At 29.8% G+C, this 25,740-nt stretch overlaps 3 protein-coding genes and 1 further gene across 5 annotated transcripts; 2 read left to right on the top strand and 2 right to left on the bottom strand.

Moving 5' to 3' along the window:
* Window positions 1-356: 356 nt before the first annotated feature.
* Window positions 357-5,913, top strand: Bm2230 (TAP C-terminal domain containing protein; the record flags this gene model as incomplete). The annotated part of the gene is made up of 18 exons (XM_043076308.1): window positions 357-473; window positions 805-886; window positions 990-1,108; window positions 1,186-1,314; window positions 1,573-1,704; window positions 1,874-1,943; window positions 2,320-2,429; window positions 2,672-2,758; window positions 2,948-3,057; window positions 3,301-3,337; window positions 3,614-3,691; window positions 3,860-3,985; window positions 4,185-4,252; window positions 4,511-4,685; window positions 4,847-4,965; window positions 5,226-5,319; window positions 5,462-5,698; window positions 5,851-5,913. 18 exons carry the CDS (start codon window positions 357-359, stop codon window positions 5,911-5,913), a joined length of 1,953 nt encoding a protein of 650 aa, XP_042932242.1.
* Window positions 5,914-8,071: 2,158 nt separating this feature from the next.
* Bma-mxl-2 (Helix-loop-helix DNA-binding domain containing protein) lies at window positions 8,072-9,714 on the top strand (the record flags this gene model as incomplete). 2 transcript variants are annotated; one of them, XM_001893584.1, is made up of 5 exons in its annotated part: window positions 8,072-8,197; window positions 8,772-8,933; window positions 9,018-9,107; window positions 9,425-9,538; window positions 9,673-9,714. In XM_001893584.1, the coding sequence occupies 5 exons, from the start codon at window positions 8,072-8,074 to the stop codon at window positions 9,712-9,714; spliced, it is 534 nt and encodes a 177-aa protein (XP_001893619.1). The 2 variants fall into 2 exon arrangements, with proteins under 2 accessions (XP_001893619.1, XP_042932243.1); XM_043076309.1 differs by lacking the exons at window positions 8,072-8,197; window positions 8,772-8,933 and having other exon boundaries at window positions 9,057-9,107.
* Window positions 9,715-13,100: 3,386 nt separating this feature from the next.
* On the bottom strand, window positions 13,101-24,839 carry Bma-drh-1 (Type III restriction enzyme, res subunit family protein; the record flags this gene model as incomplete). Its single annotated transcript, XM_043076310.1, has 25 exons — window positions 13,101-13,211; window positions 13,577-13,632; window positions 13,735-13,816; window positions 13,967-14,132; window positions 14,626-14,732; window positions 15,029-15,180; window positions 15,655-15,729; window positions 16,232-16,377; window positions 16,497-16,560; window positions 16,777-16,900; window positions 17,404-17,507; window positions 17,627-17,722; window positions 18,034-18,129; window positions 18,395-18,557; window positions 18,857-18,924; window positions 19,071-19,183; window positions 19,473-19,645; window positions 19,997-20,163; window positions 20,477-20,629; window positions 21,471-21,506; window positions 21,775-21,924; window positions 22,422-22,616; window positions 22,958-23,142; window positions 24,388-24,476; window positions 24,837-24,839. 25 exons carry the CDS (start codon window positions 24,837-24,839, stop codon window positions 13,101-13,103), a joined length of 2,874 nt encoding a protein of 957 aa, XP_042932244.1.
* On the bottom strand, window positions 22,097-22,216 carry Bm16544. The gene has a single exon (XR_006228066.1). The product of XR_006228066.1 is annotated as a pre-microRNA Bm16544 (primary transcript).
* Window positions 24,840-25,740: the final 901 nt, after the last annotated feature.

Raw genomic sequence — 25,740 nt, forward strand, 5'->3', positions numbered from 1 at the left:
AGTAGATATTGGCTGATCAGTCAGGTGATTCATTACAGAATTGTGCTAGTAAACTGTGGCAGGTTAAATTTTAAGTTGCATATAGACATGCTTGGAATGCATTTATTGTCATATATGGTATTGTTTAACTTTTGCATATTAATGGTGAGAAGAGTGCTTGAATACTATAAAGATTTAGGATGACAATGTTTATAAACCGACAGATTATCTAGGATGAGTTATGGGCATGAAACTTGTTTCAGCTTGCTTCATTGTGCAGTCCTTCAGTTATGATCGATCAATTTGTCATGAAACTCTTATTCATTTAGTGTTGGACTTGTCCGCTTAAATAAGCTGTTTTCATTTTAGATAGCAGTATGAGTCGACGTGGTGGTCATCAAAAATGGGATGCCAAGAAAATGACAATGAAAAAGCTCATTTATTATGATAGCGACTTAGCATCGAGGTTTGATGATGATGATGACGATGGAAAAGTGAGTTTGTTTTTAAGTTTGACTTGTGGAAATTGTTTTTTTTTTTTTATTTTTTATTTTCAACATCACATTAGTGATAGTGATTTATGGGACTGATATTACTGTTTAAACCAAAACAGCCCTACTAATTTAAACCTAAATAGTAGGACTGTTTTGTTGGTGCTGTTAAAACATCTTTTTTTCGGTTGGGGCAGAAAATACATCCGTCACATCGCTGCTTATACCGGATAATTAGGTGTTATGTGCTTATCGTTAAACGGTGACTGCAATGGCTTACGAAATTATTCAGCAAGATCTGATTGTTCATGCAGTATTCTACTTTTTTTTGTAGGATTTCGATCCGCGTTTCTTCCGAGTGCAGGGACGAAACGTGGGTGCTGGATATGGAAGAGGAGGAAGAGGTTCTGGAAGAGGTGTGATTCTAAATCATTACAGACGCTGTTTTATTCCTGAAGTTAGACAAATAGTCATTATGGATTAGAACTTTGATTTGATTGTCTATTTCTGTAGTTGTAGGTAATGGAAGAGATCGCGTATCATTAAAAATTCATCTTGATAACAGACGTGATAGGCAGTTGCAACGTGGTGCCGGTGGTAGTGCGACCACTACAGCAGTTGTTATGAATCAGATTAAGGTATGCACTTCCTTTGTGACTGGTGTGCTTTGAAATCTTAGGAATAGAAATTAATTGACTCTGAATTATTGTTTCAGGTTGTAAGAGGTGCTACAATTGGAAAGGATTTTATTATGCGGTCAATCGGACAATATGTCGACGACGTAAAACCTTTGTTGTTCAGAGTGGATCGAGGAGACATAACATTTTTTGTTGAGGACGATGACGTAAATCAAATTGTTTACTAATAATTCATTCCTTTAATTAGATATTAGTGTTTCTTTTAAATCACTTCTTGGTATTTCATGAGATATTTTCTCTGTAAGTCCTGAGCTGAATGGCACTTAGTAATTCAGCATAAAAGTTTGTAAACAGTTCTAGTCTAGACTTATTTCATTCTATTCTAGTGTTGTTGTAGCTTAGCCTACACGAAGCCTTGGCCATATGATTTTTGATTTTGTAGGATTGTAATTATTATTATTCAGACAGCTGCGGCAATCCATGCTATATCAAGGCGTGTCCGAGATCCGAATACAAATGCACCAATTACCTTTTTATTATCACGTGTATCAGCTGGTTTTGCTACCATATCAATGAATGAAAGAGATCTAATTGCGGTTTCTGTTTAATTATTCGTTTGGTGATTTTAATAGAGAAATGTTAGAGGATTCCGAGGTTTTAAGTTTTCAATTGTTTCCGTTGTCAAAAATTCTAACTCGATAAATCTCTTTATAGTTTTTTTCTCAAATTAGCGGAAAAAATTGTAAATAATGCGCATCGTTTCAGGAATGTTTGAAGAAACGCTATAACGCGGAAACACACGCTCTTGATTTGAGTGAATTTGGTTTAGATGAATGTAAGTTTAATACTTTTTCTTGTCTGATTTCTGAAAAAGCAGGTGCACTATGTTAACTAGATTTGATTTGTGACTTGATTATTTCAAAGTCCAAATTTTTACAGAAGTAAATGAAATAAGTTAAGTCTTCATGATTCGTTAATGGGTTTTCGATTTGTCTCACGGTTGGTTTTCAAAGATGGTAGTTTCTCCTTTGATCTAGCAATCTAATTTGTTGGCAGCAGGTTATCACAAATGACTCGAAAAGTCGTTAACGCTGTTAGAAAGCGGTTGAGGCAAAAATCCATCCGTTTATCTGACATATGGAAAGAGATAGTTTATAAATTTGTTCTTTTGTTTTCAAATAGCTCCACTGCTATCAGTTTGAATGTTTCAGTGTTCCGAACGAGAAGTTTGCATCTTTCTTTAACTCGTAACAATATTATGATGGCAGTTGTCGATTTGATCGACCAATACTATGGAGGTGTAACTGCCTTAAGCATGAAGGTTTTTATTTATGTAGTGCAATACTCTCAAAAATTAGCTGTCCCTAAAATCGTACTTAGAAGGGTATTTACCCAAAGTATAATAGTTTTTGGATTGTGTTCCGATAAGGGATGTAATGAATATGTGATTATGTAAGAGTGTGGGAATGAACTCCGAATGGAATTGGTCTTTTTTTTTTATTTTACAAAGATGAAGACAGCTTTGTCTGTTCTGTAATATCCTATCTTCTACTCTATTTTTAGGGTAATCGCCTTCGCTTTTTGGATTTCTTTGCATGTCTTCTTTATCGCATCAAAAATGTAAAAACATTGGATTTATCGGCTAATCAGGTAGATAGCACTATTTTGATTTCTTAGATTTCGTCCTTTTTTTTCTTTACTTGTTCAAAACTTTCAATAGCTAATGACGTGACATTCGAGTCATAGTGGTTGTCAGTAGCCTGTCTCTGCAAATATTTGGTTTGCAAAAGTAAAATTATTGTTTGTGTAAATCAAGAAATGAGGTCCGTGTTAATTCAGATCGACAAGGAATCGGAATTGGAGAAGCTGAAAGGATGGCCAGTTGAAACGTTATTTTTTGAAAATAATCCCTTATGTGGTTCATATTCATCAGCAGAAACTTATTTAAGGTTATCAGTTGTTTATGGGGAGTTATTCTTTTCGTTCATAGCACTGCTTCAAGCAAATGCATCTATGGTGTTCAGACTATTAAATTTTATTAAATTTTTGGTGAAATGGAACTTGGCTCATTCTTTAAATACTTATCCATAGAAATATTTTCTTGGTTTCATATTTCATTTCATATATGGTGGATGGATATTTATGTGTGCATCCATACATTATATAATATAAGAATGTTCTCTCGATTACAGCGCTGTTCATCGCGTCTTTCCGAAGGTGACCATGTTGGTAAGTCTTTTTCTTTCATGAAGAAACTCATTTATCGAGCTGTTCTGCATATTAACTAGAGTTTCTATTTTACATTGTTTTACATGATTGGATCAGTATGGTGAAAATTTTTTGGGATTGGATTACTTTATTGCATGTAATACGTTTTTTATTCATCGGAATTATGTACAGATGATTATGAAAGAATTATACAAACTTTATTATGCAAAGGACTTCTATTAGTTCTTGTATTCATAGCATGAAATAATTGCTCTTTCTTATCCCAGATGTTTTTAGGATGGTATTCCGGTTCAACGATCTGTTTCATCCATTGTACCAGATTTAGATGAAAATGCTAAGCTACCACTGTTTAAAGTAAATATTTTTTTTCCAATTGGTTTCTATACCAGCTGCAAAATCGTTGCATAATTATCTAGAATTACTGTTGATTTTTCGAGCAGAATGTGAGACTGTCCAGTTTCTCTGATTGCTGATTGATTTATAAAATTCACGGCCAATCCTTAAAGTTTCTGTTGTTTTTAGCCAAGTTTTTACGGCACCGATGATCACCGTGCTCTTATTGAAGCATTCATTGTCGAATTTATGGTTGCATATGATGATCCGGATGTTAATAACAGGAAAAATTTGATTAATGCTTACGATGAAAATGTTAGTCGTATTTTTAATATTTTATGATTTTTATAATGTGTTGTGGACTACGATCAAAAGATATTTCTAAATGGTTGATATATTCCAGTCTTCCATATATCATTCTTGCAATGACTTGCAGTGTTTTTCATTCTACAGCCTTATCATCTATCAGTATTGCTGAACTGGGATTGTTTTTTGCATCAGTTTTTGATTTTAGGCTACATTTACAGTGTGTGCGGAAAATTTAACAGATGCAAATGAAAAGAAACCTTATTTCAACCCAGGGTTAGTATCATTTGTGTCATCGCCTTTCTTTATCTAATGCTTTACTTTATTTTTGTTTTGCTTTACCACTCAAATGACAGTAGCTTAAATGATTTGCTTTTAATAATAAATGATGTGTTTTGACCATTTTGGAGGTCTCAGCGTATAGAATATTTTCACGCATTTACTCATTATAACTGAAGGATGAAAATTTAGGATAAAAATTCCTTATAATGAAAGAATGGCAAAAACAAACACTGATATAATATTTTTTTATAGCATATATAGTACTTATCGTAAAACATCGCACAATATCAAATGTATGGAAAGATGGGAACGTTTTCGAGAAAAAGTAATATATAAGGGAGCCATGGATATTATTGTTGCTTTGCGGAAACTTCCAGCTACCAAGCATTTGATGGATACATTTTTGATTGACGTTTCTTTAATAACTGTAAGTTTAATGATTCTTTACCACAGTCATAGTTTTAACTGGAGATGTTTTATCGATTGCATTGGTGTTAACCGCCACTAGATAATAATATTGAGATTATTTTTTGTTGCATTCATTTCACTTAAGATATCTCACTGCATTTTTGTAAGAGCAATTTCTAGGACAAGCACATGTGTTTCGCCGTTGAAGGTTTTTTTCGTGATGGTTTGGAAAAAGTTGGAGATGATGACGAACTCAGATTCTTTTGTCGTAATTTTGTTGTTATTAACAAGGGTGATGGGTAAGTTTTCATTATTTCTGCAGACATTATATTTTTTGTTGGTAATGAGAGCATAATAATAGGTATTGATAAGGTTCCGATTGGAAGTAGAAAAACTGTGTCCACTATAGCAGTGATAAATGTCTAATTTTAGAAAAGTTTTTCTTAAGAGTTGCTCAGCTGTTTGGCTGTTGCTCCTTTGTTCTAGTTTCAAACCACTTCATATTAGAAGTTTCATGACTTTATGATATCGCTCAGAAAATAAAATGCCTTATCCTCAGAAAAATAGCAGTTGTCAATGACATGTTGTTTGTCAGTGGAGTATTTATGGAACGGATACAGCGGTATAAATCGATGGTGACGAATTCCTTAAAAGTTTGATCTTTTTCAATTTGCAACCTCTATTATAGTGTACCCATCGCTGAAAATGAATATAGAGCTTTTTTTGTGATTGCTTTTATTTACGTCACTGACTGAAAATTATTACAAAAAAATATTACTATGAAAACATTTTTAGATACCTCCAGATGCTACAGTTGCAACAACAGATGCAATAGGTGGAATGTCCATAACGGATAATATTCAAAGCTCCGCAGTATCGGTCCCTCAGCAGCAGGAACCAACACCATCTGAACGTGCTGCGGCAGGTGACCGAGAAATGCAACAACAAATGGTTGATGCGTTTTGTCAAGAAAGTAGAATGAAACCAGAATGGTCTAAGAAATGTTTAATTGATCAGAATTGGAATTATGAGGTTTGTTTTAAGTTTTTTTTTTTTCTAATTTAAAAGTCGAATCAACGCATTGAAAAGTACATATCAAATATTTACTTCTCATTATTCATGTTTATCTGCCTTATAGTTCTCGATTTTTTCGTTGGTATGTGTATGCCCATTTGATATTTCAGGCTGCGGGGCAAGCATTTTTAGCTGTACGTGATAGGATTCCGGCTGAAGCTTTCCAAGAGTAATTATATTAAAAAATTCTAGAAAATCTCGAGAAATAGTTTTTGGCCACTTGCTGCCATGTATAATAACTTTAATAATGAAGTGGACTTTCCCGTTAATGATTTGTTTAATTCTTCTTTATTTGTATGTTTGGAAAGTTAATGCTATTCCATATGTAATTTTGTGATGTTATTCTAGCTTTTTAGAATTTTTAATGTGTGAATTACTGAGATAGATACCGTGGTGTGAAATATACCAAGTATTTATTACGTGTTGACGTTATTGCTTTGTTCCTAATTATTCTACTTGTGAAATATGTTTCTATTACGGAAATTTTTTTATCCTAATTTAGTAGGAAGCTTCTTACATTTATTATGCAAAGTAGTTGATTGTTGAGCAATTATCTACTTAGTTCATCTCATTTTATAATAAGAACATTTTCTGCAGTTATTTTACGTCTTTTAAATTTCATAAATTTTAGTATTTTGAAATTGCAATGGTGATCAATTTTGTGCTTGTTGACAAATTTCAAGTAATATTCTTTTAATTTCTTTTAATCTTTCATAAGCTAGGAAATTCATTTTTCTTCATGTCCAGTTTTGATCTTTATAATATCGCCATGTAATATTGTCTGGGAGGTATTCTTATTCTTGTTGTTTTAATTGTTTTTACGATCGGACTGAGGATGGAGAGAACAAAGTTGGGAGGATTTCTGTTTTTTATCATGTCATTAACTCAGGACATACGTCATAACTAGATATAATAGCAATTATTTCTTGCTTCGTGAAAATCGAAAAGTTGGAAATGGGAGCAGTATCATGCGATTCGTAACTTTCAAGATGACAATATCCCATAAAAATTTTCCTGATTGTCTTTTGGGACGTAATTTACTTCTTAAGAGAAAAGGAGTCATTGGGCGGATATGCCAGCTCCTTATGACCATTGCTAAAGAAGAAGAGAGAGAACTTCAAACATCTCTTTCTTCATTTTACTTTATTATTTTGTATTTTCTTATTGCTACTGCTGCTGCTGCTTCCTTTTCCATTACTTAAAGGTCTTATTTTTGTTTACGTTGCAAGAAATTTCTGGTTGTCGAGGTGTGTATTTGAGTTTTTGACTTGATATTCAATCTTTTTTTTTTTTTTTACCTCCTTAACTTTATTCTTTTTTTGTCTCACTGATCGTTTTATCTTCCTCAGTACTAAATCATTTTTTTCTTGTATTTTCATGTCTTTGAATAAATTTATACCATACGTGTTGAATAAAAAAACAATGTTTGTGATTCCTAGTGTTTTTCTTACAAATTATCCATTTATAATCTGAAACCACTGGGTTTTCCTTCAGTCTAAGTTCAAAATTACCATTTTGAAAAGAACGTGTGTTTTTTTTTTTTTGAGAGAGAGAGAGAGAGAGGTATGGGAGATATAGCAAAGTAGATTTTTGCATATAAGCTTTTTGAAATTGTACTGCCAAATTTTCGTCTGTTACAAGTATTATCTAACACTGAAAGTAGGTATAAGTTGATAATAGTTGGGAAATTGTTGGCAGATTTCAGAAAGCTAAAATCAAATATTTAACGGTAAATTTGAGAAATTGCGGAGGATGTAGAGAGTTGAATTTGGCGACTTTATTATTTGTTTAAAGGGAAAGAAAAATGGATTAATTTTTAATCTGAATTTTAAAAATAGAAGTAACTCTTCTAATATAAATCAATAAATTAACCTCTTGACCATAGATCAGTTCTCTTTCGTAATTGATTAAAATACCCGAATTTTTGGTTACATAATTGTGTGTGGTGCGACATTCATACAAAACGGCAATTGCAAATATGAAATATTGAAAGAGAATTTTGAAATGAATAGGAAATAGACTGGCATATGTTATAAAATATTTAGTTACGTACTATTTGCTCATTTTTGTTTTGTAATTTTTCTGAGGGAGTATCATTTTTTTTTTTTTTTTCTTGTGTTTTGTCAGTCTTGATGGAAATCTATCTTTTTAATTCTTTCGTTTGATAGAATATTGAAAGGCATATGTGAAAGATAATTTTTCATTAATTTTATTGTTATTAATTTTTGCATCATTATTTTAAAGAGAAAAAAGAAAAAGAAATTTATTTTAGGAGAGTTAGGCACCGTTATTTACAAATTCTTATATAGTTTACTAAAAAACAAAAAGTTTATGTCATCAAATTCATCACCGGAAACACGAGGTGGTTCACGTGATTCGAAAAATAGTCCAGATTCAACAGATCGTAAGAAAGCAACTCATTTAAGATGTGAACGACAGCGTCGAGAAGCCATCAATGTTTGTCCATTTTAATTAATTTTGAATTGTCCGGTTAATCAGTAGAACTGAGATGTATTTGTATGTTAAATGCTAATAGTTAACTGAATTATATCAATCTTAGCATAACATAAGATAGTTTTCAAGTCAATTTTAAACTCACTTCAACATCCGAAATTTGAATTGTTTTTTCTTTTTTTATACAAAAAATGCACATTTGACTGTTATAATGCCATTATCTGTGGAAGTGACAGTAATTACTACTACTAGTAAGTAGTAACTTATATTCGATCAATAAATTATAATTTACTTGCTGCATGTCATGAAAGTGACTTTAAAATCAACAATATAAAGAGAATTTACTGATTCGCAATTGCTTGCTCAGGATCCGGAACTCCAGAAGGCATTCCTGTACAAGTTAACTTTGTCAGATCATCATCTGATCATGTGATTCTGTTTTTATTTGGGAGTGAAAATAGAAGAAAAACAGATTACTCGGGTTGTTCTAAAATTATGTTATATGTACGCTTAACCTAAGATGGCATAATTTCATCCAATTTCTTATGTGAAATTTTTCAAAATTTCAATGGTTTAGATTGGATATCAGGAACTGAAGGAGTTACTGCCATCATCATTCTCACCCATTGGGTGTAAAACGACTAATGCAGCAATTTTATTTCGTGCAGCTGATTATTTAAATCAATTAAAAAAGGAGGAAGAAAATCTGAATGAAACACTTTCTCAGTTAGCTGCACAGGTTTGTAATCTGTCACAAATTTCTTTTTTACTTATTTTATACTTTTTTTGGGGGGTGTTTTTTCAGATAGTTTTGCTTATTTAGGTGTCAGCACTTGAACTTATCGCCAAACAATATGAAAATATGGCAGTAAACAGTTGTACATCTAACAAATCTTCTATTCAGTGTCAAATTGTGAGTAGTTTTTATTTTAAAGAGTTGAAGATCAAATTTTTGGTTAATTTTTTTTTTTAAAGATCAAATTTTTGGTTAAGTTATTTCATGTTATTGATTTTCTATTATTTTGTCCAAAAAAAAAATATTTGTGGCCGAATATAGTTATTCGATTAAATCATATGTTTTCTGAAGAAATCATCTAACAGAGTAAGATGTAACGAATCACTTAATTTTGGTTTTTATCATTTCTAGAATATTGTTATCTTTTAATCTATGGTCAGCCTTAATAATTTTAATGTGTGATTAATCTTTTCCGTACTTAGAATCATTTTCAGATTCAAGCCTTTCTTGATTCGTGTTTTGCTTCATTTCGCAGACAAGTAAATGTTTCTAGCTTACAGTCCGTGATAGAGACACTGCTACCTTGGGTGGAAATTGTAGATTATGATGTTAGTTTGCTTGTTATTCTTTTAATCCTAATATTTCAGGAGACGAGAAATCTCGTGAAAATTTTCGTTTAATATGGTATTACTAACTGCTTATACAAATATAATTACATATATATATATATTTTTTTTTTCAGAAAATTTCTCGGGATACGTTAGACGCCGTGTATAAATGTTGACAATGAATAGTTCAATGCTGTTCGTTTACTAAAGAAAAGTGTCATAGATATGATTAGCTTATTACCATATGTTCATAATAATTCATTTTTTTTTCCTCATTTCTCATATTCATTTATACATTAGTTCTGCTAACTAATAGTCTTTAAGTTAATTGAGATTATTCGACCATTCAGTAACTACAATTCTCCTCTGAAATAATCATATCTCATTAGAAAAGATTATTTATATGAATGCTTACAATTTGTAATAATCAAAATTATTCCAACTAGTCTATTTTGTTTGTAATTTCTGAGAGATATGTTGTGAATCAGCACTTCAATTAATTTTTTCAGTTTCTTTTTCACTTTTTTTTTTTCGAAATTGTAGAAAGTTTAATTCATTTTCGTGATTAGAATTATTTGCGCAAATCATCCTTGTATAGTTACGTCGTAACATTTACTGCCTTCAATATGTACTTTTCCGGTATTTTTTTTTACCGGAGAATTTGAATGGAAACTAGTAGAATTCCTTTACGCAAGTAAAGTCTTACTTTGGCATATATGTATTGCATGACGTGACGCACGTGTTTGAATATAAGTTTTCATTATTTTTGGATGGCGAATTTGTACAAATAATCATAAGAAGGTAAGATGGAATAAGAATTTAAAATCGATGGAATGAAAATGGTTAACTAATTAAATGAAAAGAGATGAATTAACTTTAGCTGCACTTGAAATTAGATTTCATTTAAACCTTGGTTTAAATTCGTGAGTTTTCAGTTTTAATTTAGGATTAAAGAGATTAACATATCGACTACAATTCATATTTTAATCTTTAGATACTTCAGATAGGTTAGGTTAGATGGTTTGGGTGCGATATTTTACTTATTTAAACTTTAAGTTAACCTTTGAGGTGAAAAAAATTTTAGACTACTGATAGTTAAATTACCAAAATTATTGGTTAGGTAAATGGAAGCTTTACAATGATTTATATAACGGAAGTTTGATATCTAGAGATCGAGATTGTTGGTGATAGATAGGTATATTAATGATTTGCCATTTCCGTTTTTTTTTTTTTTTATCCGGAAAGCCAGTAGTAATTATACTATCATCGATTCTTCCGAGTTTTTTTTTTTTTTCTTTTTCTCATATCAAGTTAAACATTCTCTTATTTGATTTTGCCGCTAGTTTAGTACACATTCATTGATAAGTAAACTAGTAGAGCTGAAGATGAATAGGTCAAAGGGCAATAAATAGATATATGTTATATTGTGCTAATAATACTCATCCTGTCTTCTTTCAAATGATAGCATAAACCAATTCAACGTAATAAATTGCGAAAAAAAAATGAAAAGATAAAAATCGATTATTTATAAAATTTTCATTTTTAATCCTTCCTTACTTTCTTTTCTCTTCTCTACTTTTGAAACGAATTTAAAATTTCTCAAACTTCCTTTCCCTTCCTTTCGTTTTCTCAGCAGGATGAAAAAAGTTTTTACCTCAAACTTAATATTTGTTTATTTCTTTTCTTTTCTTTTTTTTTTTTTTTTTTTTTTTTTGTCCTGGACATTATCTAATTTGTTTCACTAAACTATAACTATGTTATGCTTATTGATCAGAAGAATACTAGGCTACCAAAGGTATATTTCTATCAGAGGAATGCTAGGCTACTTGGCTTATCAGAAACTATCACGCCAAGTTCTCAAAAAGTATTAGGCAGTTTGGAATATCCATCTGATGTGAGCATTTTTTGTGGTCATAATTATTTGGATAATCAAAGTGATGATTGTAAATATAACTTTTTCCTTGGGTATTTCTTTTTTTGAACTTCATTTCTTTGTAAATTTTATTTCGTTGATTATCGTTTCACTTGGATATTGTATAATATCAATTTACTTTTTCCTTTGTTTATTTAAATTATCACTGATGCAGTTAAGTGTAATCTTTCAGATCGAAATTCAACGATATTGACTGATTAAATAATTATGATAAATGATATATCTCATGTTTATTCTCTCCTGATCATAAAAAAAAGGTAAGTTTGACCAGTATCGAATACTTTCTTTTTCTAGTTAATTGTTTTTTTTTTTTTTTTTTTTTTTTTTTTTTTTTTTTTGGGGGGGGGGGATTGTATTCCATCTTTTTGTTTGGTCCTAAAAACTAGAATTTATATTTAAGTATTCGTATTGTTCACTGTCAGAAGAATTCTTCTGAATCAAAACAGTGAAGAACTTTCCAATATTATCTTAATGATATTTTTGTGAATAGATGAAAATGATATTGTTATGCTCATTAATTCTAAATCAACTTTTGGAATCATTTTTTGATCTAATCTAGTTGTTTTTTTTTTTTCGATTTAATTCTATCTAATCCGATCATTGTTAGCCTATGAATGATAATTGCCTTGTATGCGACATTTCGAATCGTTTCAATAGTATCTGCTAACTTTATCTATATAAAGCATCAGTTCTACATTTGATTCACAGATTAAAATGTTCAGTTACATTCATCAGTAATTTAATCTTTAATAGCTACTAAAGCTCAAGTGTATTCGTGAAAGGGATGAATTATTTTCTGCATATATTTATTTTATTAGATATGAAATTGATTTTAATAATTATAACCAAAACTACGAATCATTCTTTTTACAGATCTGTACCGTGAAATCTTTAGTAATTTGGGTTTGTTCGTTACTTTTTTCTTGCTTCGTCTTTTTGTCATGCGCAATTTCTAAAGTTGAGATTTTATTTTTCTCAATCTTTTCCGCATTTTTTATAACTCAATCACTGAATGGAAATTGCAAATTCTTCATCAAGCTAAAACAATCATTCCAAAACAGACTACGTTTAGAGTGATATTTGGAGATACTTCAATACTTTGATGGAATTATGAGGAATTATTAAACAGTAAACTAGTAGGAATTGAGAAAACAGAATGTACAGATTTTAAAATAACTAACATTCTGTAAAGGTATATACAATGTGAAACATTTAATATTTCAAATATAATGTAGAAATTAAAACTTTTCGTAAATCCTGAAACACAAATTATCTTTGTTTTGATTCGTAATAATGAAATTAATGCATGTCTGAATTGATGATATGTGAAATAGAAACGCAAAAGTAGGACCTTTTGGTTTCCTATTTCTGTCCTAAAATAAGCATATATGAAGCAAAAAGAAACTGAATTAGAGATAATTTTAAAACACTGAAAAACAAATTACGCACTCATGGAATTTCGAAAGACTGCATTATGCATTCATCTCAACATTATGATACCTAACTGCTCCATGATGTTTTATACAATGTAATGAAAAAAAAAAAAAAAATAATAAATAATAATAATAATGCAGAGATGTTCCTGTAGTGAGGGTGAAAACATACATTAAATGCAAAAAGTTATTCATATTAAATGCAGGAATCATCAATAATTAAATCGGATAAGTCTGGCATTGCAGTCTTCATATTTGCATAGTCGTATATTTCGATATTTCGAGGCCTGAACAGGCTTTCAACTATCTGAACAAATCAGTTTTTTAAAGCTTCAAAATTAAGTTTTTTTCATGCATATCAGTGGTTTACACATATCAAGTAGATGACATGAAATTTAGGTGACAGAAGTAAATTCGTAAAGTAGACTTCTTGAAGAAATAACAATTTGAATCAGAAAACAGATATTAAGCGAGAACTTTTGTTTCTTCGGTAATAATACGCACTCTATTATTAATGCGTATTATATTAGAGTATCAGATAACATAAGCTATTACAAAATCATTTTGTTTAGCTCACAACAACAACATTAGAAAAAAAATCATGTGTTTATATGTTTGCTATATCGTCAAATGAATTATTTAATTAAAATTAACAAAAATTTATGGAAATACCTGCTTCCATCGCTTTCTTTGGAATCTTTCTCCATTTTCAGCGACCAGAACGAATGCTGAATGAAAGTTTTTTTTTTCTTCTTTTAATCTCATAAACTGATTAAGTTTTACTTTTTTCTCTTCAGAAAATTAGATAGTATTAGCATTTATAAACTTACCAGTGGCAGCGATAATCGGTAATGTAAAATTATTATAATGAACAATACGACCCCAATGATGCCAGCATTTCACACAATTCATCTGCAAAAATGAACTGAAAGTAAAAATTGCAGTTAAGTTTTTATTTTTTTATCTTTTAAATTTTTTAAAATGCTAAACATGTTCTTCCAAAACTTTTTTTTTCCACTAAATTGACTATGATACAATAATGCTACAATTTAAAAATTATACCGCTCCAATGCCTTTAAACAGAAAATCAGCTTCTCGTTCTATCGTAGCTTTCGAAAATGCACGCTGAATTGAACGATTCCAAATTTCTTTGCAAACGCAAATATACTGCGAATAAGTGGGTGTTACGACAATTTCATTACTATTGCAAATAACTGCATCACATTTTCTAAAAATTAAGACACACAAATAGAAATTTTTTAGTTAATACAAAAAAAAAAATAATTTTTTCTTTTTTTATTTTAATTTTTATAATTTTAGATGTAAGATGGATTGTTATAAAACCGGGATATGACCAATGTCTCGCCCATAAATAAAATACCACACCTATCAACACTAAATCTGCTGAATAAAATCAATCAATACTAACTTTGTTAAATTCTGCAGTATTTTGCACTGAATAGTTTAGCAAATACTCAAACTTTCATCATTCTAAATGACAAACAACTCTATTGCACAAAATGGTTTAACGGTTTTTATTGACTACTTTGACTTTAAGCATGGTGAATTAATTTGCACTAATCATATGACTAGTGAATTAATACATTTACCATATGAATAAAACATATGTTAGCAAGTAGAAAAGAAAAAAACCATTGATACTTATGATCAGATCTCTGCATTAGCTTTTTTTTCAGTGATATCGAACGAATAAAACTAACTTGCATAATAATGTGTACCGGTTAGAAGTCAGTACAATCTTTTTCTCATCCAATAGCAGTTTTTTTCGGGTTCGCTCCATAATGTTCTGTTTTACACGTTCTGCTACCTAAATTTTTAAGTATCAAATCTTCTCACTTAACTATCTTCCTTTTTAATTTCTGGTTAACATTTAGCATAAAGTATTTGCTTCCTCAGCTAAACTCGTGTTTTGCAGAAATTTTTTTTTTTGATCTACACACATAAATGTTCTTCAAATAATTACAATTCGAAATGAAATATCAAAAATAGATTTGACTGATAAAATATAACTAAAGTCATGTGTCTTTCCGTTCTTCTCAAATTTTTGTTTTCCTTAAAAATAATTGAAAACACTGGTACTAATATTAACATTCTTTTTCATACTTCGTCCTGAAACCAATCCGGCGGTTTCTGATTGATCAATTTCAAAGCATTTCGCATAATTTGCTCTCGGTTGATATTTTTCTCCTCACGAGCTTGTAATTTTGCATCATTTGTTATCAAAACACAACGTGAATTTGCAGCTCGACCACGTCCTAAAATATTTGCTATATATTAATGAAAAATGAATGGAAATAAAGCTTCCATTCTTTATCAGTAATTTTTTGTTTAAACAATAAATTTCGATCATTTTTTAGTGTTATATCGAAATGACATTAAACCTATCAATTCATGCACCTCAAAAAACTTTTAACAATAATGTCGTTGGAATAATCTTTTGTAGATATTATATAAATGAGAGATGAGTATGTAATAAGTTGGTTTTATCACTGATTCCATAACAATAATCTCATTCTCAAATGAAAAAATAAGACTATAATGCTTCCTACGAACTTTCAAATTATAGAAACGAATGCTGAATTTGTTGAATCAAAGAATGAATTACGAAACTCTTCGTTGTACATGTGCAATTTCATTGGTTACGTAATTATATTTGATGACAAGGTTGCACTTCTGAATGTCGATGCCTTCTTCTGCGACCGATGTTACGCATAAAATTTTGATATCACCTGACGTAAATCGTACCAGTGCATTACGTTGCTGATTGGCAGATTGACCACCAAACTCACCTGATGCATTGATACCTTCAAATAAAAAGTTCAAAATGATTGAGAGTGCAAAAACAGACAAACTTGATTTGTTCTAGATAGAAGAGAAAGAAAAAAGAAGACAGGATGAGAAGGAATGTAAAAGAACATTTTTACTTTATTTTTTGTATATGGATATATGTGACTTATTTCAATTTAACAGTGTAACCGATGCTTCTATTCCTTACTCGTCCTTTTCGTTTTAAAACACAAAACATACCAAACTTGAAAAATCAAGTACGACCTGACAAATTCAGACAATTCAGAATTCAAGCTTAATATAACATAGAAATTTCGTCATGAAAAAGTTGAACTCATATAAACTGCGTTGGGTACTAATAAAAACCCCATATGATTGAAAATTAATCCCGAACGTCTTAAACACATTTGAAAACCCGGAAATTTCATCTTGGTTTTTTAAAAATAAGGATTATTTTATCTACAGAAATACCATTTTTTTTTTTTGCTTTAAATATACAAATACCGTAATGAAAAGTACCCGTAATGAAATCCGATTTAGCATTCAACATATGTAAACTTTCATCTTTATTCAGTTCTTCTGCTAATTTTCCTGCAAAATATCGCGTCGATACGAAAACAATAGCGCGTCCATCTCCTAGTCTAGCAAACTGATCGCGTAATTCACTATAATATTATAAATTTTTTCACAAAAAATGTCTAATGAAATGCAAATTTTTCAACAAAATTTAAGACTTATTCAAACAAATCCAATTTTATTCTGAGAAAACAAAAAAAGGAATTACCGCAAAAGTTCATTGTATAGTTCATTATCTGCATTATCCCCAGTAACAGTTTTTAAAGGGCATGCTAAAAGACAGCAAAAATCAATAATAAATCGCAGATAAATATATAATAATTAAAATTGAAAATAACAGTAATTAACAAGTAATAATAGTGAATACAATAACGAAATAGCTTTCGACATCAACATGTTCAAATTAGCATTCAAAATGTGAGAATTTTTTTTAATTTGATAAAAGTAGATTTAGAAAACAGATATTAATGTGTTAGAAAAACACGTACTTTCCATGATATCCACGAGTTCCTGATCTGCAGTATGCCGAATAAAGCTAAATTCATTTTCGAAATACTTTTTGGCAACGCATGAAGGGAAATGAATGTAATAGTCTAAGGAACGAAACAAGATCTGAAATAAATAATTTGTATAATTTGATCTATAAATTCTATAAATTTATAAAATAAAATTTGATCTACAAAAAGTCCGTTTTTTGATGTTGAAGCTAGATTAGATAGTATTTTTAGGTGTAATTAAGTAAAATAACATTTTTCTATATTATTCAATTACATTTGATAATCCAATCGTTAAAAGCAATGCTTGCATCTGTCTCGTTAACCACATAAAAAACAATCGTCGTGCATAAGAATATAAGGCACTACTAGTCAACAAATTATTACATTTTAGCTAAACTCTAAACATTTGCACAACTTTTGTTAGTTAATGCACGATTATATTTTATCATTTTATCAGCTAGTTCAAAGCATCCACTTCTCATGGTAGAATATTTTCACATTGCTGTTATAATTTATGCTTAAGCACAAAATTAAAAATTTATCTAATTCAAAATATTTAGACAAAACAAAATGAACAATTTCTAGCCAAACAATATTTATTTTAAATTCGAAACATACCCCAATTAATTGCAAACACGTCATTAGATGAAAACGAATCACCCTGTCAAGCTTTGCTAACGGTACAAACCCGACCAACAGCTGAGAAAACCACGTTTCATACACTGAAACATGGTTTATTTTTTCAAGATTAAAAATGAAAGTTGAATAAATTTCCAGTAATTGTTTCAATTTTTTAAAAAAAGAAAAGCACTTTTAAAAGACACTAACAACGTGAACTAACCTTTGGAGCATTTATCATGTGGTGGATTTAGCAATTTATGGAGTAAATCTTGGTTTGAATTATCATGTATTTTATCGGACATGGAAGCTGATCTTACTAAAATGAACAACATCTACAAATATCATACAAATTGGATTTTAATAAGAAAACTTAATTGAGGCAAGTCATACAAATTCGACAGAAAATTAAGGCTACCGATTAATATAGATTTTATTGAAACTTTACTGATACGCAGCTATAAGTACGAAAGAAACAGTTTAAAATACATTTAAAGTGAAATAGCTTAAAATACATTTAAAACGTTAGAGTAGCTTGCTGGAAGATACATAACTGGAGATAATTTAATCGACTTCAAAGCCGAATGTTAATCAACTGATAATTTTGAGTAATGAAGTCAAATTATATACCAATCTTGCTCAAAAAAATTTCAAATCGCTTGAAGAGATTCAAGATACCAATGACTATTGAATCAGTTTTTATATTGAACGGAACCAGTTTCGTCTCTACAAAAGGTTTCTTTTTTTTTTTTTCTCACTAATCAGGAAAATCTACAAAACAATTAAGAGTTCATTTAATAAGTTGGAATTTAAGTTGAAACTGAAAAGCCTCAAAACATAACCTGAACTGAAACAATAATAAATCAGAAGAGCTTTTAGAAAAGTAGAAGTGTACGATTCCCACTGGAGTAATTCAATCGTATTTAAATATAAGCAACAAGATAAAAAATTTTCAGCTATTCAGGAAATAAAAAAACTTCAAAATTCTTACCGTCAGCAGCAATAGAAGAAAACGCACGGAGTTCATCGATGTTTTCACGTACGTAACTTAGAACAGTGATATCCAAGTTCGCACATATTTTAATAAAATGTTCTACTGCTTCCGAAGCATTTTGAGCACTACCAATACCCAGCGAAGCTGTCAAACCAACAATCTGCAAAATGCTAGTATCAAAATTCATAAGTTGATAGTAACTATTATTTACAAAATTTTGGAAATTTTATTTCTGTAGCACATGCAAAAACAGAACTATTCATTTATATTGATAATTTTCTTTCTTGTAAAAAAGCTTGTTGTAGTGCTACTAAACTGATTTTTTAATAAATATTGTCTAATATAATTGATAAACTACAGACTAACAGTTAAAATATGTTGATTGGTTGTTAATCTGTTCGAAAAATAACATTCAAATGATAATGCAACACATTAATATCATTATCCTTAAAACAGTACCTGAGGTAAACGTTTTCCATCCAGAATCTTGCCGGTGTGTTTCATGTCATGATAGTTATTCATTATTACTAAAACAGAAGATTTTTAGCAAAAAAGTATTCTCCGGTATAACCAATAATTTTCCGATATTTGGTAATTAAATTAAATTATCACAACAATAGAAGATAAATTTTCATTTCTCTTGTGATTATAAGTGATAAAGTTTTGAAAATACCATTATAGGGATGATTTCCATCTGCATGATGAGCTTCATCAAAAAACATTAGCGAAAATGACGATAACGAAAAAAGCACACTGTTTTTTTCATTAGAATCATTCATGAGATTCCTGGAATATTAAATGATGCAAGAACAGTTGGAAATGATCTTGTAATCAAATAATAATAACAATTCTGTTAGAAAAGCGTGAAATGCCCAGTACTCAATTACTTTGTAAATTACGTAAATGTTTCGATGTGAAACAATTTATTAAAAATTATTGAAAGAAGTACGATGTTTAAATTTTTCTATTTGATATCGATTTCTCATTTCAAAAGTCCAGAAGTTATTCTATAAATTTTCATACTTCCTGTGAACAATAAAACAAGAAATTTTAAAATACATGTAAAAGTACTAACACAATAAGCTGGGGTGTGATAACAATAACATCATGAGTTGCAATTGTCTCCGCAACAGGTGTATTCGCCGCTACACCGCATAAAAAGACAACTTTCCAGCGATGTCCAACAAATCTCTTCAACAACTTTGTCTGTTGCTCCAGAAATACTACATTGGTAACGAAGAAACAAATCTAAAATTTTCTGATCATTCTTCACATTAGACGTACAGTGAACAGAAAATTTTCAAAAACAAAGGACTTTGAAATACGTGTAATTGACTTGAATTAATGTTCCGATAATATTGATACAAATACTTTGTTGATAACTTCTTTTAGCTTTCGACAACTTTTCACTTTTTAAATTTCATAAGCTATTCAAAAACACTGAAGCTAATTGAAGAATTAATAGCAAAACTTGTTGCTAAAAAATACTAGAAAAATAAAAAAAAAATTTTTTTCCAAGACAAAAGACTTTAAAATACGTGTAGCTGAATTAAAGTTCCAACAAAGTGAGAATGTGAAATCATTAAAATTTTGAAATACCTTCGTATGTAAATTATTTTTCCTGCCCATTACAAGATGATTTCGAGCGATCGATGCCGCTACCACAGTTTTTCCAGTTCCTGTTGGTGCACAAATCAAAGTATTTTGTCCATCGTAAGCTGGTTGAGCTATTTCTTCCTGATATTTTCGTAAAACCATAACTTCACCTGTAAAAAAGTTTTCTCTAATCTGTCTCTTTATTTGTTCTGTTTCGTAAACTTCATCTCTATGATGAACATAAAGATTTTCATAAGCTATTCTATAGACAAGCACCATATGCAGAGTTTGTATTTATCGTCTTATTCAATAAAAGTGCACTAAAATTATTTAACTCATCAAAATTTCCTGCATCTTCTCCAGCACAGATATTCTTCAAAGAAATAACTAGTTTAAGATGTAATGAAATAATTGACTGATTATAATGTTTCCTTATTTATCTTAAATAACATCAAAATTATCATAGAAAGAAATAAGAAAAACCTTCATAAATATCATCCTTGGCTGCATCTGATGCATTGACAGGAAAATGCTCATAACGTAAATCAACTATGCATGTCTTGTCCAGTTCATTTGATCTTGAGCTCATAATAACATCAGCTATTGGAAAATCACATTCGCAAAAATAAAGTTTCCCTGGGAAAAAAAATAGAATTGTGGAAATGTAACACCAAAATGTTATCGACAAATCTGAGACGCATGCTTGATAGTTAAAGACAAAAATGAATGAAGGAAAAAATGGGCTGACGAGTATTTTCCTCAATCAATCTCATTTTCTGAAAAAGCCTTCACTGCTTATAACTGTACATTGGATTGACTTAAGTAGGAAACTTGACAATTTTTAAATTAGCGTCTTAGGGTGAATAATGTTAGTTAAAAAAGATGAAAATTAGAATCATATTAAAAACTGTTGTATTGCAAAATCTGTCTCTCAGAAGTGATAAAATATCAGGAATGATTAAATATATGAAGAAAATCATTGTTATATCAAAGCAGTAATATTCATTCGTCTAAAAACTTTGTCAAAAAGTTTGAAGGAATGGAAATGAAACGAAAGATGAACATAAACCAAATAACGAACCCTACCCAACCTTTCAGAAAGCACTTCGAAAATTTCAAGACAAAGTGTATAGACTTCCCGTACAGCTGCATTCATTTGCCGTTTACAATTTAAGTACTAAATTTGTAGAAAAACGATTACGGAAAAACACATACGAAGGAAAAAATACAAAAACGCAATTAAAGATATGTTTGAAAAATGGAACCAAAAGTTTGGAAAAAAATATGTAATTCATAATTAATGCAAAATTCTCGTCTAAAATTATGAAATAATAATCCGTCTTTAAAGTAGAAAAATTAAAGCAAAAAAATGAAGATTCTGAAAAAAGCTAAACAGTGATTAATTACAGATAACATTCAATTTATAACAAGCAAATAGTATTTCATATAGATTAATAAATGCAACAAGCAGCCAAACCTCTTTCCATTCTCTTGCGTTCATGCAGAAACAAACCTGAAGTGAAACAAGTCGATTAAGAAATGTATAACAATTAGTCAATCAGTACTTATCTACAAATGTATTTATTTTTTCAGTATTTATGAACAAAACTAACACACTATCAGTAACAGTAACAGAATAAGAAGCAAAAATTCTCACTGAAAACATATTCCAATGTTAATTAAAACCAAAACAAAAAAAAAAAAAAAACTGATATTCCAAGAAACAAATAAATGATCCGGAAATTAAGTGCTTCTTATTTGCAAATATAACAACATCTTACGATAATTTCGTTCAAAACCAGGATATGTTTCCGTTACAAAATGATGAGCAACATCGGAGCAAGCAGCCACTGCGTTCAGTAAATCCAGGAATGCTCCCTCACCCATATCAAGCATCGTTCGCAAAATGTATTTCTTAGCAGATTCTTCTCCTTTAAAGAAATATGAAATAATCAAAAATAAAAAATAATAATAATATCGTCAAAGAAGTATCAATTAAACTATTAAATAAACTACTGCAAAAATAAATTTTTGAAAACTATATAAGTCCATTTATTAGCAAAATATCGAAACCGATATATTTGATAAGATTATCATTAATAGTACATCTTTTACACTTATGATTCACAAAATTTCTACTTAAAATTTCAAAAAAAAAGTATATCACTTTTTCCCTTGAAATTTTAGAAAGAAGTTTTGAGAATCATAAGTGTGAAAGAAATCTGAAAAGTGACACTAACAAATTATGAAGTTAGTGTATTACGGATTCTGTAAATTATTTATTAATGATTTTCTACCAGTAACATTTTTATTATACTTCCACATTTATAGCAGATATGATCAACCTTACTTGAGTTTTTATTGATTTCAGGAATTTGCAAAAAAAAAAAAAAAAAAAATAAAGAAGAAGAATAACAAAACAGCTCACCCATTTGCTCAATTATGTTTTTCACCGGCATCATTAAATTAGCATGATGCCGGCTTATGCAGGAAATCTTTTCGCACATAATATCAGGCTTCATATTTTTAAAAATTTCATCGAAATTTTTTAGAACTTCGATTAAGTCGAGTAAATTGCTTCTAAAATTGATACGCAACAACCGCCTGTGAAGCTTCTGGTCGCCTAAAAAGATGATCCAAAAAATTTCAAGCTAAAATTTTAAGCTATCAAAATTTCCAAAAAATTTCAAGATATGGTATGCAAACATCTCTTTGATGATGCATATAATAAAACCAATAGATCAAAACAATAGAAATTTTCATTTCAGTTTATGTCGAACGCACAACATTCAGACTAGGAATATCGAATGAATTCGGTGATAAACAATCGACAATGAATTAATGCAATAATCTCGTACTTTATAATCACAATTTTATTTTTTACAGATAAGTTTGAAAAGTTCCTACTTAATGCTTCTACTTAATGTTCAGCATAAAGTTTAATTCGTTAAATCAACAACTTACAAGATAGGAGGAAAGATAGAACGGTTTCCAAGAGAAGAGTACGTGTCGGTGCTTCCCATAGTCGTTCCCATAGTTTTACTGAGAATGCATTCCAGTTAAACTGATACTGTTCGGTAAGAGTTTCATATTCGTTAGGTTTAAGAAGTAAAGCAAATTTAACAGCTTCCACATGATGTAGCGCAATTCTAAAGAACAACAACTATTAGTTAACAAAAATGAACATTGATATAATAAATGTCTCATCTATTATTCTATCTAGCAAAGAATAGTTGATATTCATATTCGAAATTAAATTATATTGAAAAATTTAATTTTTCAGCAGTCAGTTTAGCAGTTACATAAACAACCAAACAAAGTGTAGTTGCAGGACTTGTATTTGCTGGTCCTATATTACCAGTACTAGCTATAATCGGTATAGCTATAGCTGCTGGATTGGCCAGCTGGAGGTATTGGTGGTATCACATATGCAGTATTACAACCTAGTAACAGTCTAGATAAACCAAACGTAACTGGGCAAAAAGTTCAGGGTATTAAAGTGTAAACAAGTGCACATGCCTAGAACTGGGCTTCAATTTCCATCCAAGAAGTATCATGAAAGTAGCTAATACTGATATTTAGTAAATTTTATTTACTATTTCTGTCATCCTATGGTTTTCCAGTATGAGAAGTTAGTGTCAAGCCCTGAGACGTCGGCAACTATCACGTCATATCACGATTCATTCGTGGTACCTCACCATAGATTCTGCTAATGAGTAACAGAATGACGGTCGTCACTTAGTTATAAACATTAACAAGTTTATCAAATGGAAAAAAGGCAAAAAAACCCCTGTGGATGGCTAGTTATTTACATTTGACTTTCAAGTTTAAGACGTAAATAATTTCCCTTTTTAACAAACTATTTCAATAAATGATATTGCAAATGAAGTAATTAAACAAACAAATATTACTTAAAACAGAAACCTTAATACAGAACATTTGAGCAACCTTAACAAAATAATATGTTTACAATACTTACGAGTGATAATTTTGACAATTTAATGTAATTTTAATAACTCCAAACAAATCAAAATGAGTTCGAGACGTAAATAATTTGCTTTTTTTTAAACAAAATATGTCTCGACAGTATGACGATAATTCCATAAAAAATGAAATTTAATTAGGAAAAATAGAAAAGATGAAATGCAGTTTGAATAATTACACTTACACAATCCTCTCAACCATGAATTTTGCAAGCCTAATAATTAAGTTAGACAAGTCATGTAATTGAGATTTAATGGTCAAATCCATCATTTTGCTTCTACCATATTATGTGTATTAATTTTATATAAATATTGATTTCATATTGTTCTTTGAAAACAGTGGAATAAAACAAATATATGTTTGAAGATGGTCAGTTATCTGTAAAAGAAACTTCTTTATAGCAGAATTACCTTTTCATAATTTCGTCATCATATAAATATAGTAACCGTAATTCTTGTTCCGGCAACATTGCATTAACAATTGCTATTCGTAAATACTGCTACAGCAACGATAATAATAACAATAGTATCTTGCCAATTCCTTTCCTTTTTCATTTACCAACCAAATTTAAAGCCAATCCAAGTAGACCTGATATGTGAACGACAATTAGAATTTCACGTCTTCATTCAGGATTAAAAATAACGAAGAAACAAGAGAAAAGGAAGAAAACAGTGAAAGTTCAAAACAAATAAACATTTATAAGAGAATTTTAATAAAATGAAGAAAAAGGCTAATAAAATAATATTATCAAAGAAATGTTAACAAAATAGCTTCTTCAGGAAAGAAAAGATGTGTAACACATTGCGTTACAACGCTGACTAAAAGATATGAATAAGAATTAGACAGAAATAAAACTAACCATATCGCTTTTTCCAGCTTTGTCCAAAATAAGTGAAATATTATATATAATTTTACAAATTGGAAAAAAGTACCGAAACACAAATGAATTAAATAGTGGCGTAAAAACAAAAACGAATGTAAGTTACAAAAATAAGATTATAATATTAATATTATTCGTAAAAAATAAAAAAAAACACTGAGAAATATAATGATAATAAACATTTCATAATAACAACAACTACCAATCTCAAATATTCATTGTTTGACAAAAAATAGGAAAAAAAAAATGAATTAGCAGAGAGAAAAATAGGTAGCAACAATGATATGATCGAAAGTTTAATAAATTAAAAAAAATAAATGAAAGAATTGAAGCTAAAACAATACACGAAGAAAACTATAAAATGAAGGAAAATGGCACTATTACGTGTGCTTATCACTTGAATACGTCAACATTTCACAACAATTACCTAGCCCACCATTATTACGCCGATTACGTAGCCATACGCGAGACCATATCGATACCCATACAAACATTGTAACTGCATATTGCAGACAAAGCTAGACGGTTTGCATGCAAGTTGCAAACAGACCTCAAAATCGTATGTTACTTTCTTGCTTCACACTTTTACTTACCCTCTCTCCACCTCGCTTTTTCTCTGCTGCTACTGTTATTGTTAAATGTATCTGAAAGATTTTTCTATTATTCATTATTTTATTTCATTTCATTTTAATTAACTATTATAAGACTTTTTCATTAACTATTACTTCCATAGTATTATTTCTTTATTCTTTCTTTTTTTTTTCTACTTTTCAATCCTTTTTCTTTAACTAATAATCCTACAAACAAAAAGGAAAATTTATCATAATGAAAGGATGAAACGAACGATAAGACAAATTCTACCGTATGCCACAGTATAACTCTG

The sequence above is a fragment of the Brugia malayi genome (genome assembly GCF_000002995.4).
Source record: "Brugia malayi strain FR3 genome assembly, contig: Bm_v4_Chr1_scaffold_001, whole genome shotgun sequence".
NCBI lineage: Eukaryota > Metazoa > Nematoda > Chromadorea > Rhabditida > Onchocercidae > Brugia > Brugia malayi.